At 29.3% G+C, this 21,187-nt stretch overlaps 1 protein-coding gene across 1 annotated transcript; it reads right to left on the minus strand.

Annotated features, from left to right (window-relative positions):
* Nucleotides 1–4,405: 4,405 nt before the first annotated feature.
* snRNP-U1-C (small ribonucleoprotein particle U1 subunit C) lies at nucleotides 4,406–6,327 on the minus strand. The gene has a single exon (XM_075361605.1). It carries the CDS (start codon nucleotides 6,034–6,036, stop codon nucleotides 5,524–5,526), a length of 513 nt encoding a protein of 170 aa, XP_075217720.1. The 5' UTR covers nucleotides 6,037–6,327; the 3' UTR covers nucleotides 4,406–5,523.
* Between the last annotated feature and the right edge of the window lie 14,860 nt (nucleotides 6,328–21,187).

Raw genomic sequence — 21,187 nt, forward strand, 5'->3', positions numbered from 1 at the left:
GCAGGAAGATTTTACCTTCTACATAAGTGTTTGAATTTTAAAACTGGATAACAAGCACCCATGAAATTATTTACATTTCATTTACTATTTTAATTATCTCAGTACTCTAACACGTTTCAGTGAGGTAACTAAAAGCGAAGAAAATAAAATACAGGCAACTGAAATGAAGTTTTTATGAAGCATAGTGGTAGGAAAGACCAGAAGAAATCTAGTTAAAACAAGTCTGATTTATAAAGCACTGCAGGCGAGAATCAGATTGGACAAACTAAATCTTTGAATCCTTACATAGAGTGCCAAGTGAAAAGAATGCACTTAATCTAAATATAAATGGAACAAGTTCAAAGATTGATTTTAAAAAAGAATGGCAAAGAGACAAGAGTTAACTGGAGGTCCACAATCTGCATCCTGATTTAAAAACAATTACATTAAAAGGATGATAATGATAACTATGAATAAATACTGAAACAGTTTGACTTTTAATATTTGCGTAAATTTCAAAATTCTGCACTCTAATACTTCAGCTAAAGTTGATGTAATTTACCATAAAGAAAACCACTGTTTATTAGTATATAACCCAATTCTTTTTTCAACTAAGGCCTGTTTTCTGATTTTACCAACCCACATATCCAGCAGAAAAAATTGAAGGTTATAATAAAATCAACTTTTCTTAAAAATATTAACTCACTTTCAAATTAATGAATCATGACCTTTCAAAGCTTATTAGCAGCATGAACCTTTACAGAGTAGTATCAAATAGCAATACTCATAATGGCATCCATCTTAAACATTACACAAACATTAAATATATAACTGAATGTAATACATTTACTTAAGACTGTATTTATTGATTTAATAAGTTATTTTTGTCAAATTTAGTGCATTTATAATTTTCATATTGTTCCTGTGTGTAGAATCTTGGTAACTTATGTAAATAACACATGTGCTAAGAATAAAATGTGAATATTAATTTCTTTTTATATTTGCCTTGTTTCTATGAAATTTGCAAAAACTGGTTCTTTTATGCATAGTGGCTTATGTATTCCATGTATTTGAGGGTGAGTGTGCAGCTTGTAATTATCAAATACAGTATTTAACGCAATCAATGCAGTTCAATTTGTATATTCCTGAATCGCTATGTCTTTTTTTAGACTGCTATAATGATCTTATATATACCCATTTTGTTAATTATTTTGAGTAGCTAGCAAGTTTTTTACTGAAAATTATTGAATTCTGTAAGACTGCAGGTTGATGTGTTAATATTCTATAACATTAGCTCTATTTTTTATTTATTTTGCATAATACTTTCTACAAATGTGGGTAGATAGCTATTAATTTGTGCCATAATATTTTATATCATGTTCTTACAGGATTCTTCAGAACTAATTTCAATACAAATGATAATTAGTTCCAAAAGGACTAAAGAATAAATCCCATCATTCATTAACATAAAAGCAAGTCATTTAAATTTTTCTTATACAGTTTTAAACATCTCTATTTTAGTAATGATGCTTAGAAACTTTTAAAAAATGAAAATTTATAAGCTCAGTAGACATATTTATTGAAAAAAGGATATAAATCAAATGTTAAAAAAAAACTATTACAATGTTTAAATTATGTGAACACATATAACAAGAAAATTATTTTTATGAAGAAATATTAGAAAACTCAACACAATATAAAAAATCCATTATAAACAGTATTATTCATGTGTTTCATTCAAATCATTCAATACTTACTCATGAAAATTGGTTCAGTTATTCTTAAATAATATCACTAATTTATAACTCTTATCCTGGCGTATTTGAAAATAAATCAAGAATTAATTCTAATTGCATAAGTCTAAGATAGTATTATTATATTGTTTTCTAATATAATCATATTAGACTTTTAATCTAATTTACATTAAATTTTAAAGGCAGCACGTGTGATCCTGAAAACTTGACAATTTCCCGAGCAGTATGTAGTGACAAAAGATAAGTTTTACTGACAACCAGTTAAATATATATCTACAACTATATTATATACATCATAATAAAATAAGAAAAACATATAAACAAACAAAATTTAGCTACTGTAATTAATATAAAAAAGAAAAATAATAATCTAAGTGAATATATTTATAAAATTAATTTTTGGAAGATGTCAACATAATTTTTTTGTCTTCAGTCATTTGACTGCAGCTCTCCAAGATTCCCTATCTAGTGCTAGTCATTTCATTTCAGTATATTCCCTACATCCTACATTCCTAACAATTTGTTTTACATATTCCAAACGTGGCCTGCCTACACAATTTTTCCCTTCTACCTGTCCCTCCAATATTAAAGCGACTACTCAAGGATATCTTAATATGTGGCCTGTAAGTCTCTCTCTTCTTTTAACTATATTTTTCCAAATGCTTCTTTCTTCATCAATTTTCTGCAACACCTCTTCATTTGTCACTTTATCACCCATCTGATTTTTAACATTATCCTATAGCACCACATTTCAAAAGCTTCTAATCTTTTCTTCTCAGGTACTCAGATTGTCCAGGTTTCACTTTCATATAAAGCTACGCTCCAAACATATACTTTCAAAAATCTTTTCCTGACGTTTAAATTAAATTTTGAGTCAACAAAATTAGAAAATACAAATAAATTAATATAAAGTCAATTATAGGCATTCTAACCATATTTCTGGATAGATAAGTACTTAAGTCCACAAACCAGTAAAGAAAAAATAAGAAGTTTATTAAAGAATGTTTTATATGCTCTATTACACAATTACAAAATTAATTATTACACAAATTAAAATGTAGATGGTTTTATTTTTAAAATTTCAAGCTCTACTATTTGAACATAATCCAAGCTATATATATATATATATATATATATATATATATATATATATATAATGTAGGTAATTTAAACCTTGTTTATACACACACAAGTTTTGAATATGTTCATTTTTTCAGAGATTTTTCTTCGTTTGCGTCAAATTTTAAGTTGAAGAATCAAATTTAGTTTTCAATATTTAAAATCAAAATTGTGTAAAATAATAAATGTGTCTGAAATAAATTAAAAAATGTAAAAACAAAATAAAAAGATACACATTAAAATTGTTAAACTTTAAGTTTGTTAACTTGTTAGTTATCAATAGACTTAGGTGAATCCTCAATGTAAATAAAAACATAAAAAAGAAAAATACAGATGTTAACAATTAAAACAAGAAATAGCAATACTTACAAAACACTGGAAAACAGTATTTCTAAGGGTTTAAAAAATAATAAAAAATTTTAAAACAAATTGGCTACAGAATTATACAATATCACTTTAAACATCTCAATTAAAAGTGAAAAGTTAGCTAAAAGTAGCCTAAAACATCCTCAATCTTAACTTGAACTAGCCACTATACCTTTCATATATCTTAAAAGGAACATCAGCTGATTTTAATTCTTATTATTTAAAAATAAACACAGATACAAACATTCTTATAATTGCATTTTGTAAGTATTTGTTAATTTCTGTTTTATTCATAACTTTTTTTGCAAATATTTATATGGTTTTTTTTTATTAATACTTGGTTTTCGGTAAATACAGCAACTACTGAAGATGACATAACTATCAATCAAAATGTAAATTTAGTGTTTCTTTTATTTAAAAGTTTAACATAATAAATATTTTATTTCAATAAAAATCTTTCTGCACATGGATTAAAGAATAATTTTCAAACAACAGTTTCTTTTATTTGTTACTCAGCAGTTACTGAATGTTTTCATTTAAAACTATTATCAAAACTAACTGAATAACATTGTGAACATATCGGCAAAGTATTGAACAACCATAAGTTAAAATAAGTAAACAAAAACATTTACAAAATAACTACCACATGTTCGTTAAAGGAGTTGTTCAAATATTTTTCAAAACTTAAAGGGACTTTTTAATTTGAAGAAACCATTAGATTTTTTCTCCTTTGAAGTAACGAACCAGTATTACAAAACACATTTCATAATTATATATATATATATAGCCTTGAATTGTTAATTAAGGGAAATCAGGTGAGACATTATTCGCTTTACTTGAATGAAGCAAAAGAACTATGAAAAACAACTAAAGAATTTACTTTCTCTATGTAAATGGATCACCAATATTGCAGAAAACCTTTTTAAATAAGGTACGTAATGAAAAAGACCCTAGTTTAGTTTTATCTTAATGGCTTTTTTAAAAAATTTAATTTATTTTTAATAAACCAGCAGCTGTACATCAATGAAGTAGTATATTGAATACATTTTATTTAATTAAATATTCATTGGTGAAGTATTTGTACAAAAAATAAGCATTTAAAATTTAAATATATTTTTTCATGCGCATCACTTTAATGAAAGGCAATTATAGGCAGCAATAATTAATTTAAATAAAACTGACAAAAATAAAATTAATAAAAGAAAAATTTTAATGCTATTATAAACTGTGTCCTGTTAATAACAACATACTATTTATAAATCTAGTATAAAAATTGATCAGCAATCTAACAAACACTACAAGTACCAAATTAGAGTTTACTGAACCATAAAATACACAGTTTATTAAAACATGTACAGTTTATTTCACTTTTATAAATGTAAAGTAAAAGAGTTCATCTTAACACAATGTTGATCTCTGTTTTATGGGAAATTAAATTTATCTAATTTACTGGTTTTTTCACAAGTTGTGATAATTCTGACTTGTAATGTAATCTAATTTAGTTTGATGTTATTAAAATTCAATTACAATTCATGTTTTCAAACATATTACATGATTAGAACTCTTATAGTAATGCAAAATTTATATAAGTTTATTACAAATGGAGGAGTGTTAATAGTAATAGTAGTGAGTTTGTGATGATGATGTAGTATTTAATAACAAGTGTAATTTTAAATTACTGTGCAGCAACTGTCAAAAAATTTTAATATAATTAGGTTAAATAATTTAAAAGATTTATCAGTTAAACATACAAGACTCCATTTTTCATTTTGATATACATAAACTTCAACAAAATTGACTTAATCTTAACTCTAATGTATAAGAATATGGCATTATTTTCAGTGAATGTTTCCATAATTTTCAGTAAGAGTACTTTCATTAATAAACACATTAAGATTGACTGCAACATCCACTGTGGCCTAAGGATGTAATTTCCATTACTATAATCATGTAATATAAATACACATAGAAAGAAAACATGCTATGTGAATTAGTAAAGTAAGTACTTCTTTTAATTTGATATCACCTGAGTAGGAAAGTGCAGGAACTTCAATGTAATGATAACCAAACAAAAAAATAAAAATAAATTATGAAATGATTGTTCGCCCTGTTAGTAACTCACCATCAATCATACTTTATTTCACAATTTAAATAATAGAGTTTATTATAACACACTTAAATATTTTGAATACACATACAAAAAACATTATCACCCCATTTGTTCCAAATATACACAAAATGTAAAACCACTTTGAATGCATAAAAAAAAGTTCATGTGTGATTTAAGATGTTACTTTCATAAAATTTAGGTTTTCTTAATAGCAGCAGCGGCAGCAGCAGTAGGCATCGGTCCTGCTAATAATGGAGGTCTCATTGGTCCCATAGGCATTGGACCCATTGGCATCATGGGTCCCATTACAGGAGGTCCAGGTCGCATTCCCATCATTGGAGGCATTGGTCCGTGAGGTCCCATCATCATCGGACCCATTCCTGGCATACCAGGTGGTCCCATCATAGGCCCAGGACCAGGTTGGGGCGGTCCAGGTCGTGGTGGTCCAGGCATCGGCTGAAGATTTGTAGGAGGAGGAATAGCAGCTCCACCTTTGACGTTGTTGGCAAACGGATTTGAAGGAATTTTACCTGCTTTGAATGCAGCTGTAGTTGCATCAATCAAGTGCTGCGCCTGTTCTTCCATCCACTTCTGATAATAAAACTTTACATTATCTTTATGTTTACGCCCTTGGCAATGAGTTTTTCTCACTGAAGGAGAATCATGAGTAAGATATGTATCACAGTAATCGCAATAGTATTTCGGCATGATTAATGAAACTCACGAAAACTTATAGGTTATGCCGGACACACCGATGACACAAAACAAATTCACAACACACGAACCCAACTAAATACCGACAATCACTGAATTTGATAATAATCCTTTTCATCAAAACAAATGACGCTTTATAAAACTAAACTGCCATAAAATATTACATGCAATATATTCATAAATAATACACACTTTATTAAAAGTTTACCAACCTCGCTTACAAACTGATGTTCGCTACTTATACGCTTGCAGTGCTGCTATCTGTTGAAGGTTCGTTAACATTTTGTACCTCTTCTATTATAAGAGGCGGGAAATAAATTCAACGAAACAATATTTTCCCATTCCAACAAAACGCGTGTTAAGTACAGTGAAATTCTAAAAAAAAAAATGAATGTTAGAATTTAAAACCAATATTAAATTTTTTATTACTAATAACTGTACAGGTTTTTTTTAATATACAGGTTCAATAGTTCATTGAAAATTATACTATTTTCAAAAAGGTAGTTGTTTAATTAATCAAATCATTTTTTCTTTTCTGTGGAAAAAATTTTCATATTTGACTTAATACTTCTCTCCATTCCATTATTTTCTGTTCTCTGATAATCTTTTGACTGCAAGATATTTCCTTTATCCTAAATTAACTGTTTTGCAAATTTTAGTCTTGCATCCTTCACAGTTTTTACCTTTAGCATATTCCCACCCACCAAATTAACTAAATTTACAGCCCACCAACCTAGTTTGTCTCAACCAGATTCAGCCATTAATATATGTCATCTCTCCTACATGTCTTAAGATCTTTTAATCTCAAATTTTACTGACCCATTTATTTTTCAACATCCTCCTGTACACCATATTTTAAAAGCCTTCATTCCTTTCCCTTTTGTTTTAACTACTGACCACGTTAACCATAAAACATTATATTTCTTACAAATATTTTAAGAATTTCTTTCTAATCCTTAGATCTACATTAGATATAATCAAACAATTTTTTTCTGCATGAAAACTCTTTGATTGTACTAGTCTGCTTTTGATTTCTACTTTATTTTATTCATCCTTTATAATTTTACTCCTAAAATAACAACATTCTGTTACTTCTAGTATTTCACTTACATTAATATTTAATTCTTCATGGCCTTTTCTGTCACATTTCATTACCATTATTTTATTCTTCATTATTTCCAAACTGAATTTCATTCCTACTAATAGACCTTGCCATAAGGTATTTCTTTTAATTAATTTTTTATTTCTGCCTAAAGAACAATGTTATCAGTAATTTTTATCATCTTTACTTTTTTTCTCCTAGGAAAAACTAATCCTACATTGTTTGTTATATGGTCTAATTGAAAAGTTACAGAAATAACTATAACTGTGTTTTACTCCTTTCTGAATCAGAGCTTGCCTTACTTTATCTTATGAGGCACAGCTGATAAATTTTGCACATATATGCATAGCATGATGGGAACTAAAAGAGATATTAGAATGAAATAAAAAATTAATAAACGTACAATACCTTAGCTACAAAATTCAGTATTTATTTTTCAATATAATCTCGTTTACACTGCTACACTTTTACCAACATGAGATAAGTTTTTGCATTCTGTCACTGTGAAATTCTGGCAGTCTTTCTTGGATCCAAGTAGCTGAGAGACTTCCTTCACCTCATTATTGATGGTGTAATGATTATCTTTGAGATCCCTCTTGAGATGAGGGAAGAAGTAGAAGTCACACAGAGCCAAATTCGGCAAGTATGGTGGATGCGGTATAGGCTCACTTCAGTTTGTGGAGAGCCATCAGAGAGTTTGTGCGGTACCCATCGTGCACAGATTTTACAGTAACCCAATTGCTCAATAATATTGCCTACTTGTTCTTTAGATATGTCTAACTGAACAGCAACACATTACTGGGTGATTCACCAGTCACTTTGAAATAAGTCATCCACCTCCTTTCAATGTTTCTTGTCAGTCACAGAAACTGGTCTACCACTGCAAGGTACATCCTCAATTGTTGCTTTACCAGCTTCACATTTCCAAAATTTCAACTCTCACCTATTCATAGCACTCCTGTCAACAGTTATACTACTGTAAACTGCTTTTAAACGATGAAATATATTCATAGGATTCACATTTTTTACTGTTAAAAATTTGATCACTGTGTACTGTTTTAACCATGTTGACATATTGGCCGTACTCTATTCCATTTTAACTGCTACTGAAAGCAAACTGGTAAACGGATTTCAACGCATTATAGCAGGTTTATAGAGGTGATTTTAGCTATCATGTGCTGACACGCCCAACTCGATAGTACGTTTTGTCTCCGTGTAGAATGCTAGTGTGCAAAATTTATCAGCCAAGCCTTGTATAACTGCTACCTGATCCTAGTACCGATTATAAATAATTCTTCTCTCCCTATATTTGACTCTAATTTTCTTTAAATTTTAAGCATGCTATTTCATTCAACACTCGCATATTTTCTCCAGATCTACAACGGCCTTATTCGTTTTAAGCCAGTCTTCTAAAATTTATCTGAAGATCAGAATGGCTTTCATTATATCCATGCTATTTCTGAAACCAAAATTGTCTTCTTGTAAAACACCTCCTAATGCACTTTCTAAACTATTCTACTGAGTCTATTCTTAGTAAATTCTCTTTTCTAACAAAATTATTCGAAATGATTTTCAGTGCATGAGAATTTAAACTGATGGTACGAGGGTTCTTACATTTATCATCTTTTTTTGGAATAACATTACATTATTTTAAAATTGGAGGGTACTTTTTATAGTCTCATTGCATCCTAACGTAAATTCATGCTTATGTAATTACCTCATTCTTACTTCTCCCGCACAGCATAGTTATTCAGATATAATTAATTTTTACACCTTTATTTTTATTTAAAAATTTCAGAGGTCTATCAAATCGGGTCATAGTGTAGAGTTTCTGAAATTACTTCCAGTTTCTTTCTTCTCCTCATAAGATAATTTTTCTCCTCTGTGCATCTGCTGGATATATAGGTATTTTTTCTCTCTCTGTTACAAAGGTAGTAACTCTCTGTCACCGTTTGGTGACTCTCTGTCACCAAACCAAAATGCACTTGCCAAAATGCATTTTGGCTTCATTTGCTAATAGTTTTCTCATATTTTTCTATATGCTATCTACTTTTTTAGTAATCATATTTTCTCTATCTCATTAAACCAGTCACATTAAATGATTTACATCTTTTCTTCAACCAGTCTTCCTTGGTACTTTACATTTCCTCTTAATATAATTTTTTTATGGATCAATGCAATTTCTGCCTTCTTCATATTTTACAGTTTTATACTTCAATTCATCTCTCAGTTTCAGTGTATTTCTTGTTATGAACGGTTTTCTACACACTATTACTTTTCGTGCAGGCAGGCAACGTTTGGAAAATATAAAACAAATTGGGGATGTAGGATGGCGTATAACAAAATGAAACGACTGGCACTAGTTAGGGAATCTTGGGAGCTGCATCAAATCAGTTAAATGACTGAAAACAAAAAAAAAAATGCTTTTTTACCTAATGCACTCCTTCATGCTGTAATAATTTATTTTTTTAATTTCACTCACTTGTTTTTAACTGAATTTCTTTTGTAGCAATCTCTAGACCTGAACCTAAGATTTATTTAATTTACTTTACATCATTCTCATTTAAACTGTTTGTACCACATCTCTTTTTTCCAATTTCTTTTTCATTATTTTGTGAATTTCAACACAAAAATCAATTCAGATGAACTCAAATCAGAACTCAATGTTCACTCCTGAATACATTTTGCAGTTCAAATTTCAAAAAGTCAACTGAAGTGTGGAAGTATGATAACTAGTATCTTCTTATTCATTATTTTACCTACTCCTTCCTGTTTACATTTTTTTTTTTTTGACTTAGTTAATGACTTTTCATTATTTTATTTACTTTTTTATTTATTTACAGTCTGTTAATATTCATCTGTAGCACAGTATCTTCTACTTGTGACAATTTTTAGTTGCATTTTATTCCTTAGATAGGAATATGCCGCACTTCAGATACTGCTATTGCCTATTCATCACTACTTATTCAGATTGCTCTTTATTCAGCAAACTGCTACACTAATGCTTTTCCCCTACCTGCAACCCAGGTACTCTGTTGCTTGCAGCTAGGCTCTTGAGCTATACGGCAGAGATTTTAAACTATGCAGTAATATAACTATTACTAGGTTGTAATTTTTATTTATTTCTATAACCATTTATTATTATGGTTAATTATTCATTTATATAATATGTTTATAACTAAGTAAATGACACATACACATTATGTTTAAAAACTTACTGTAACAGTCATATTCTGAGACTAAAGAGTGTGTCTAGTTAATGGTTATAAAACTAATTTCATCTCAGTTTCTGATGGGAAAATTGAATACTGCCATGAAAAATTCATAGTTTATCATTTATGTTCGGGATAAACCACACTAGTGTATGTCATCTTGCAATGTTCCAGTACCTCGTTTAGATAACTGTCATAAAATGATTCAGTACGTTCTCTTTGATCATACATACATTACACTACATTGTGATGAAAATTACAGTAGTAAGTAGAATTGGAGTATTCTAGGTGACTTTGTTTGGCCAAAACAAAGCTAAATCTCTGAAGGTTGCTAAAGTAGAGTCAGAACTTTAATTTATTTCTATAATAGTATCTTTATAGTTTCAAATAGAAGTGTGTTACATTATTAATTTGATAATTTTTGTACTACTTGTACATTATTTACATTTATGCTTTTTTTATATGTTGTTATTTTAATGTTATCTTTATCTCACATTTACATCTTTTTCAAGAATTTAACAATCGATGGACATTTTCTATCCATCTTGGTTTGTTTTTTTTATTGTGGGAGTCTCTTTGACTTTAATCCTGTTTACTCTTTTTATACCACCTTAATTTGATTAAAAAAATTTGAACTGCAGTTAATATTTCATTACCTTTGGGATGAAAGAGTAAAGATTAAAATAAGTATTATATAAATGTTTTGTAGTTTTTAATTTTTATAAATGCATCCTCCAGTAAATTTAGGGTTTTTAAACATGTGAGAACTGGAAATTATTAACAAATTTAATAGATATAATTTCTTATAATTAAATTTTTATAGGAATTTTTCCCTGTATGAATCATGAGACCTTGCTGATAGTGAGGGGCTTGAGTGCTCAGTGATGCAGCGTAACTGGACTGAAGGTGCAACCATATCGGAGAGGTACCTGCTGAGAGCCAGACTAAGGAATGATTGATGAGGGCAGCAGTTCTTTCAGTAGTTGTTAAGGGTGTAGGTCAGGAGGAATTAAACGGCCACATCAACATCACTCAATCTTCTGAGTACTGTGCAGCTGAAAGCAATGGAAAACTACAGCTGCTTTTTTCCAAGAAAATGTAACTCTCTACATTTTCATAACAAAGATGGAGGCACCTTCCTTGGTAAAATATTCTGGAAATAAACTAGTTCCACAATCAGATCTCCGGGTGTGGATTACTAAGAAAGGGTTCACCAGAAAATTAAGAAATAACAGGAGAGTGAAATGTTAGAAGTCTAAAAAAGGTTGGTAAGTTAGAAAATTTAAAGAGGGAAATTTTTAGATTAAATGTAGATGTAGTAGGAATTAGTGAGGTTTGGTGGGAAGAGGAAAACAACTTTTGATCAGGTGATTTTTGAATAATTAACACACTTCAAATAAAGAGCAGGCAGAAGTAGATTTCGTAATGAACAAGAAGATAGGAAAGAGAGTAGAGTATTTCAAAATGCATAGTGACAGAATAATTTTAATAAGGACATAATCATTTTAATAAGGACAAAATCAAAACCTTAAGTCAACAACAATTGTTAATGTCTATATGCCTACAAGTGCCTATGATGATGATGAGGTAGAGTGTGTCAACAAAGAAATTGACAAAGCAATTAAACAAATAAAAGGGGATGAAAATTTAATAATAGTTGGAGGTTGGTATGCAAGCACTGGAACTGGAAAAGGCAAGGAAGGAAATATTTTGGCTGAATATGGGCTGGGTAAACGGAATGAAAGAGGGGACCAACTTACAGAGTTTTGCATGAAGTATAATTTAGTAATTGCCAACTCCCAGTTTAAAAATCATACTAGAAGAATATACACATGAAAATTCCAGGTAATACTGCAAGGTATCCGATAGATTATATCATGGTTAAGCAAAGATTTAGAAATGAACTCGTTGACTGCAAAACTTACCCTGGAGCAGACATTGATAGCGACCATAATTTGGTGATAATGAAATGTAGATTGGGGTTTAAAAACCTGAAGAAAAGGTGTCAGGTGAATCGGTGGAATTTAGAGAAGCTTGAGGAAGAGGAGGTAAAGAAGATTTTTGAGGAGGATATCGCAAGAGGTCAGAGTAAAAAAGATAAAGTAGAAAATGGAGAAGAAGAATGGTAGAATGTTAAAAAGGGAATTCTTAAATCAGAAGAAGTGAACTTAGGCAGAACAAAGAGACCTAGTAAAAAAATTTGGATATCAGAGGATATATTGCAGCTGATGGATGAACGTAGAAAATGTAAGAATGCTAGTGATAAAGAAAGTAAAAGGAATTATCGACAATTAGAAAATAATTTAAACAGAAGTGTAAACTAGCAAAAGAAGAGTGGATTAAAGCAAAATATTCAGAAGTGGAGAGAGAAATGATCATTGGTAAAATAGACGGAGCATACAGGATAATTAAGGAAAATTGTGGTACATAAATTAAAATCTAATAATGTGTTAAACAAAGATGTTACACTGATTTATAACACAAAAAGAAAGGTCAACAAGGATGTTTCCTATCCCCGTTACTTTTTAATCTTTACATAGAACTAGCAGTTAATGATATTAAAGAACAATTTAGATCCGGAGTAACAGTGCAAGATGAAAAGATAAAGATGTTATGATTTCCTGATGATGTAGTAATTCTTCCAGAGAGTAAAAAAACATTGAGAAGAAACAGTGAATGACATGGATGAAGTCTTATGCAAGAACTATTGCATGAAAATAAACAAGAACAAAACGAAAGTAATGAAATGTGGTAGAAATAATGTAGATGTACCACTGAATATAAAAATATGAAGAGAAAAGATTATGGAGGTAAAAGGATTTTGTTACTTGGAAAGTTTAATTACTAAAGATGGTTAAATCAGGAGTGATATAAAATGCTGCTCAGCACAGGCAAAATGAGCTTTCAGTCAAAAATATAATTTGCTTACATCAAAAATTAATTTAAACTTCAAGAAAACATTTTTGAAAGTATATGTTTGAAGTGCACCTTTAATGTGGAAGTGAAACTTGGACAATTTTCAAAGTACCTGAGAAGAAAAGATTAGAAGCTTTTGAAATGTGGTGCTATAGGAGAATGTTAAAAATCAGATGGGTGGATAAAGTGACAAATGAAGAGGTGTTGCAGAAAATTGATGAAGAAAGAAGCATTTGGAAAAATATAGTTAAAAGAAGAGAGAGACTTACAGGCCACATATTAAGATATCCTTCAGTAGTCGCTTTAATATTGGAGGGACAGGTAGAAGGGAAAAATTGTGCAGGCAGGCAATGTTTGGAATATGTAAAACAAATTGTTAGGGATGTAGGATGTAGGGAATATACTGAAATGAAATATTAGCACTAGATAGGGAATCTTGGAGAGCTGCATCAAGCCAGTCAAATGACTGAAGACAACAAAAAAAATAGAAATTTATAGAAAATGTTTCCTGAAATTTAAGTAAATGTGAAGGCATTTTGGAGAGAGTAAATAATATGTAGTGCAGAGTACATTTTTAGGGAATCATTTTCTCAGTTTGTATCAATTTAAAAGCCCCACAACTAAACTATTATTTAAAATTATTTCTGAAGACTATATCCGTTTCTGGTTTGCGTGAAAGATTTCTTTATATTTTTGGCTTTCGTGTAGCTTATGTTTTGTTACCAGACAACACTAAACTTTGTATAAATACTTTTAAAATTTCTTTCTATGTAAAGACACTCTCCTTTTTTTAGAAATCGGTTTTTAATATCTTTCTTACCCCATTCTAAATAATTTTACTGACTAAATAGCAAAGTTCTTTCATTTCTGGTTATAATGTTTACCTATCACATTATATGCATGTTGTTGCATTTTTCAATTCAACAACATATGTTGTAACAATTTTCAAATATTTTTTATGGCAGTAAGTACCATTTACAGCAATTATTTTTCAAGACTTCACTTAAATTCATAAAGCTTATCTAATTTCCTTTTAATATTTTTATAAATTATTACATTTATTTGTACTTTGGTAGTTGGTTGCTGAAAGGCTAATCTTATGACTCTCAGGTAAATTTAATTTCTATATCTGATATCACAGTTATGTAAATCAGATGCACTCCTTATAAAGAAACATATTCATTATTTAATTCAATTGAATGTAATTTTAATACACATATATATTAGAGTTTTCCAATATTTTTTTAAGGATGAAATTAATTAATTTTATGGTAGTGATCATATTTACAAAGGCTGACCAGGGTAAAAATTGAGAAAGTTCTGGATAAAGAGCAAAGAGACATGAAAGTTGGGGAGTGACATATAATGTTTTGAATTATAATGGTTTTGATCTGTAAATATGGGACTTTTCATAATTATTATAAAACTTTCTCTATTTCATTAGCATAAATATTAGGTACATTAAGATAGATGAATCCTACAATTTTCCAATCAAAGCAAAATTTTCCTGTATGGAATTTTGTTACATTTTGCCATCTTCCGATGATATTTTTTTATGCAAGTGATTGTATCAAGTCCCAGGAACGTTTTTTATATCTTAGATTTTAAGTAGTATAGAAACAGACAAAACATCTGTTTCATTGAAAAACCAGAATTCAGTTTTGCAGATATTCATATCTTGGGAACGTAAAAAGATTTAAGGGAGAAAACAGGCTATCATGTAAATGGATATGATGTATATTTTGTAGCCGAATGGCTTCAACGGCACGTGGCACTTAATAACCTTGTAGTAGCTCTGAGAAGGGTTGTTGTTGTTGATTGGCTGCGACGGCTTGTTGTAATTAATAACCTAATGGTAGCCCTGAGAAGGGCTGTTGTTGCTGAATGGCTTCGACAGCTCATAATTTATAACCTTGTGGTGGCCATGAAAAGGGGCCATTTATTGCATTAGCTCTGAGAAGAGCTGTTGGGTCTGGAAGCTGGTCTCCGGCAAAGTCAGGGAGTTATGGTTCATCCATTGAAATCAGACCAAGCTTCTCCTCAGCGGCAGTTGGGTTCCCACTATAGCGTGGCAGAGGTGGTCCCCAGAGCCCCACAGTGTCAGGTCGGCTTTTTTGATAACACAGCCATGGAAGAAAATGTGTAATAACTTGACAAATAATCAAGGACCAACTCAGAGAAGTAGAAGAAAGGATCATTCAGCAAAATAATATATTCATTTTTAATAAATATTAATAATGAAACTGAAGGTTCATCGTAGTTATTTGTAACCTGTACTAATTGATTAAGAGACAGACTTCCTAAAAGGATAACTCAATATTGGACAAAGATTTTTCCCATATTACATCTTCATAATTTAATATTTCAATAAGTTACAATATCTTCTGCAAAGTATTCATGGTTCAGAGAATATCTATGAAACGCATTATGTTAACTATTTAGTCATTATGTTAGTTAATTTCCATTTTTTTTTTTTTTTTTTGAGTAACAGTATAACTAGGCTATTATTGTATTCCACAGTTTTATTATTTATGGCTACAAAATTTATTTATTTATTTTTAATATTTGATTATACAGAGTGATTAAGTTGGAAATAGAAATAGCATTCTCAATGCTACTGCCCTCATCAAGGAACGTCATTAGGTTGGATCATTAGGTTGGTGACAAAAAATGAAAGGAATAAGTTGAAAAATGCATCTATGTCAATGGTGGAATTTGTGAAGATTTATTGAAAATTGATGTAATATAAATACATTGAGTTTTTTAAAAGTAGATAGAAACAGTTTAATTATTCAAAGTTTAGATTTATTGTTCTAAAAGAGATGTTTTTAATTTTTACAAATTCAAGACATTTTTCTGTTAAGTTTTGTTCTGTTCTGTTTTTAATAATAAAAGTTGACTTTTTTTGTTTTTTATAGCCTTTATTACATCACTTTAATCGAAGAATTAGATTCTCTACAAGTTTAGATAATAAAATGTATGCATTTATTAGCTACTTAACAAAGAGTTATTATAGTTCACACCTAAAGAAATGTGTTCTTTGTCACTGAACTTTTCTGTTATATGAAGCAAACCATCAAGTTATCTCTTATTATTATTATTATTATTTTTTTTTTTATGATTACATAGTACACTTTAGTTAGTCCATTATGCAAATCTCTTCAATGAGACTGTTTGAGCCTTGCAGTCCTCCCAGTACATTTCTAAATGTAACAAACTTCATGCCCTTTCTAGTGTTGAAATGTTCATGTTGTGAGTTTTTTCTTGTGAGTGTGAAGAGAGTATTTTTGTTATTGATTTTCTTGTTTAATTTTATCTTATATGTGGTGTCTTCTGGTGTAAGGCCAATTTTCTTCTGATCCTCTCTTATTTCTCTGACCCTGATCTGTGATCTGTCTATATGTTTTTTGAGTTGAGATTGTACTGTACTAGCTGTTTCTGAAGTCTTGAATCTTGCATCCTCATGATCTGTCTAAAGAATTCTCTAGTCACCTCTTACACGTGGTATCAGTGATGGGTTCTAACTCTTTGTACATGATTTTGTTGGGTGCAATACACCATTGCTCATCTTTCTGGTACTTTTTATTGATGCGGCTACTTCCAATTCTTCTTTCAATTTTCTGGAGTCTGTCTGTCTTTGATTGTTCATTCAGGTGGAAGAGTGTTTCTGCTGCATAAGTGGCTTCAGGTTTTAAAACTGTGTTACAGTGACTTATTTTTGCATTCATTGATAGGCATTTTTTATTGTAATTGTATCAGATTAATTTTTGGTGGATTACTTCTTAGGTGGATGGAGGTTTTTTTATTTGTTATTATTTCTCTGAGGTATCTAAATTGGGTACTATTTTGATTTTACTTCTTATATTTTTGCCATTTATCTTTATCTGTTATATAATGCCTTAAAAATTTAAGTATGACCTCATTTCATCAGGGGGGAACTGAAATAAGGGGGAAGATTTTTGCTACCTCTAACTTGATAATAAGGCGTTTTTGGGCATGTTTGAATGAATTTTTTCCTTATTTTAAGCTCTAAAATCAGTTCCCAAATTATTCCCCTTTCCTCCTGAATCACTCTGTTTATTACTGTATACATTTTTATTATAAAAACTATAAATATGATAATAATAATAATAATAAGATATTTTATGCATTTAAAGTATTTTAAACATTTATGAAAATGATCTCTGAAGTGTATTGTTATCTATTGTTTATTATTTTAATGTATACTTGCAGAAGAGACTGTATACATGAAACAAGCATTATATTTCAAGAGATTGGTCAATATCCTATACAGATCATATTGGAATTTGTAATTCAATGAATGAATTTAGAAAAGTTATTCAATGAACAATTTAATTCCTATAGTAAACATTAACAGCATAATTTAAAAGGATGTTTTTCATCAGCATTTTGGCGGGTTTGTTATATAAAAAGTGTAAAACTCAAACTACTTTTTTCCTCTTTTTTGTAGTTGATTGAGATAAAACTAATGTTATAAAGTATGGCTGTACAGTCATCAGAATTAATGTTCTTTCTTAATAAGCTATCTACCTCTTAATAAGATATAAGAAATTTAAATATAATAAGTTGTATCTGGTGCCTTGAAGAAGTTAGTATTGAACTAGTAATTTTCCAATGTATTGCAAGTAATATATTACTATTATTCAAGGCAAGTAAGTATGCGTTGTGGTAATCTGTATAAAACCAACAATAAAGTACTGCATTGCATGTAGCATCTGATACCTCAAAGGAGGTGCTGGAAATAGAGAAGAGTGTGAGAAAATCACAAGGTCATGCAGTGTCATCAGTTGCAAAAGGTTTCCTAGCAGAAATCTCTTTGCAACAAGTAGAACACACACAAATGCAAAGTAATATACCACCACAGACATGTTGGGAATAGTATACTAAAACAACACTAAATGTAATAATAAAGTAATGTAATAATTTAAGCAATTATTAACATGCATAAACAAGGTATAAGATAAATTAAATTTAACAACTGATTATAAATGTAATAAGTAAATAAGTTTTCATCTTTATCAGAAAAAACAACTAAAGCACTTTCAAAACACACACACACACACACACACACACACACACACACACAAAAGAATAGAGAACAATAATTACAGGCGCTCCCAGTCACAAGTCTTCAAATTGCCCAACCACATCCAAAATAACTTGACATTATAATATATCTAGCAAACACAGATGGATTTAACAGCATACCTATTGCCCACTCCACTACAAAGAAATATACAAAATAAAATAAAACAAAGATAAAGATAAAAAAGCACTACATTGACAATGGCTCAGAAAAAAAGCGTAAATGTTTTTAAAAATCTGGATGTAATGTTGCCTTCAGAGCATTAAAAAAATGCATAATCTATAGATTGATTAAATAATAAGGTTTGAACAAAAATGCAATGAACACTACATAACACAATACAATGTTTTAAGGCCTCAATATCAACATATCATCAGCACTTGCTAACCAACTAATATATCATCCAAATCACAAATCATAGAATCAACAATCTAGATCTTCACATATTCAAAAAAGAACAACATTTTCAGATACTCAAGATTATAACACATGCAAATGCTCAACAGCTATACTATAAATGAATGAATACAATTTAAATCCAATTAATTTTAATATAAAAACAAAACAGCCAGTAATAACATTATCTGATTGAAGGACATTGATGGTGAGAACAGCACTGCCAATCAAAAAAGTTGGCTGCAAAAGCAATTGCAAGAGTTGATAAAAGTTTCTAAAAAATTAATGGTTTTTTTTATAATTTTAATTGCCAACCATTGTGAAAAAAATCACAAATATTATTTAACGGTTTGTATAAAATTCTGAAACATACTTTCACTTTTGCTTCTTGGGCCTAACCTGTACTTCCAATTATTTTCCTTCCTCTTTTCCTCTACTATGGTTTTTGCACCTAACACTAAGTGCAAAAGTACTTCTGCTTTTGTCTACCATAAGCTCATTCTATCAAGATTTTATGGCAGGTCTTAATCCATCCACTAAATGAGTAAATGGACCTGTTCTGAAATGTCAATGAAAAGCACGAAGATGTATAGACTTATTTAGTAGGTCTAAAAATATAAAATGTAAAACAATTTAGCAGTGATGATTATGGTTTTGCTTCAGTGTTTATAAAAAACTTTTTCAGATTTGCTTTACTTAATCTGTAAAAATGTATGAAAAAAGAATAATCGCAAATAAGTTTTTTATAAATTTTGAAGATTAATTTTTTTTAAACGTTTTGTAAAATTAAAAAATATTTTTTATAAATAGGTTAATTTAACAGTCCTCCACTTTATTCAAGAAATATATTAAAAACTCAAAATAAAAACAACCAATATTTACAGGATGGAAACTTTTTAACCTTAAAAAGCTAATAATTCATTGGAAGCACTTATTTTCCCAACAAACTGTGATGACGTCCATATTTTATGTAAAAATTTCTGTCTAAATAGTTTATTGGCTCCAACAGAAATTGCATTATATCATAATAGCTTATTGCAGTATGTCAGTTATAATAAGCTCTAAAATATTAACTCAAATTATCTTTGCTCAAAGATTCATATAAGGGCTTAGAGATGATAAAATGACAAGAGCAGTAGATTGATAATCTCTCATGTCTAGAATACAACACTGTTTTGTAATTATTTAAATAAACTAAAGGAAAATTTTGGGTGCAGAAGAAAGTGATTAAAGATGTTTTGTATTTATTAAGCATTATCAAGAAAAAAATAGAATTCTTAATTGAAGCACAAGAAATGGAAAAATAGGCCTATGGAATATTATTATGGTCTTTCACAGAAATATAGAAATACAGTGATTAAATGCAAGCTGTCTTACATTTTATGAAAATTGTGAAATTACCATAGGACAAAATAGTACATATGCTAATAAATTTTATACAAAAAAGTTAAGTGGAGAAAAATGCATTATTCATGTTTTTTTTTTTTTTTTGTTTTTTTACATTTCTGTGAACATTGTTGTACCTTAAATTATGTATAATGAAAAATAATACCCCCCCCCCACAAAAAAAAAACATAAACAAAACCTAACAAACGCCTTTTTCTATACATTTTTTCTCAATAAATAATTTTTCTGTTTGTATTGTATCTATTTGTGATCTAACTGTAATCATTGTAAGGATGGCTGATAAAAGACACAAGAGGAACTTAAAATGGAAAATGGAAAATGAAATGAATGAAAAATGAAAATTCTTATTTCTAGATGTAATTCCCATCATTAAAGCAGAGATAAAGTTTAAAATCAAAGATTGAAAAATGATTTTATTCCTTTGAAGAATACCTTTTCCCAGTAATTAGTAGTTTAGTATTGGATAATATAAATAATTGGGTAAGTTTAGAATTAGGTTCATAAACCTAATTCTAAACTAGTTTATTAGGTTTATGAACCTAATTCTAAACTAGTTTACAAGTAAAACCTAGTTTTACTTGATACCAAGAGAGAAACTTACATCTAAGTTTCACTTGTATTTAGTTTGTCACCAGGGGATAGAATTGTACAGTTTATAAAATAGTCTAATTTTTATTATTATTTTTTATTTTTATTATTATTTCTAATTTTTATTAGAAATATGCAAATAAAATTATATGTATTTCTTAAATTTCAAAAATGAATTTCCGAGAAAAAGAAATATACAACTCCTGCAAAATTTTAATGTACATTTTTAGTTGCATATTATATTGTGTTTTGTACATTTTTAAGTACCTGCTTCCAGTTTTCTCAGAATTATTTGAAAAAAAAATTTTTACAATTTAAATAATTTCACAATATCAGTTATGTGATATTAGCCATTAATACAATTTCAGATTTTTACTACAAATAGCCATTCAAAAGAAAAACCCTTTGAAATCATTC

Source organism: Lycorma delicatula, chromosome 3 (assembly GCF_047948215.1).
Source record: "Lycorma delicatula isolate Av1 chromosome 3, ASM4794821v1, whole genome shotgun sequence".
NCBI classification, from domain to species: Eukaryota; Metazoa; Arthropoda; class Insecta; order Hemiptera; family Fulgoridae; genus Lycorma; species Lycorma delicatula.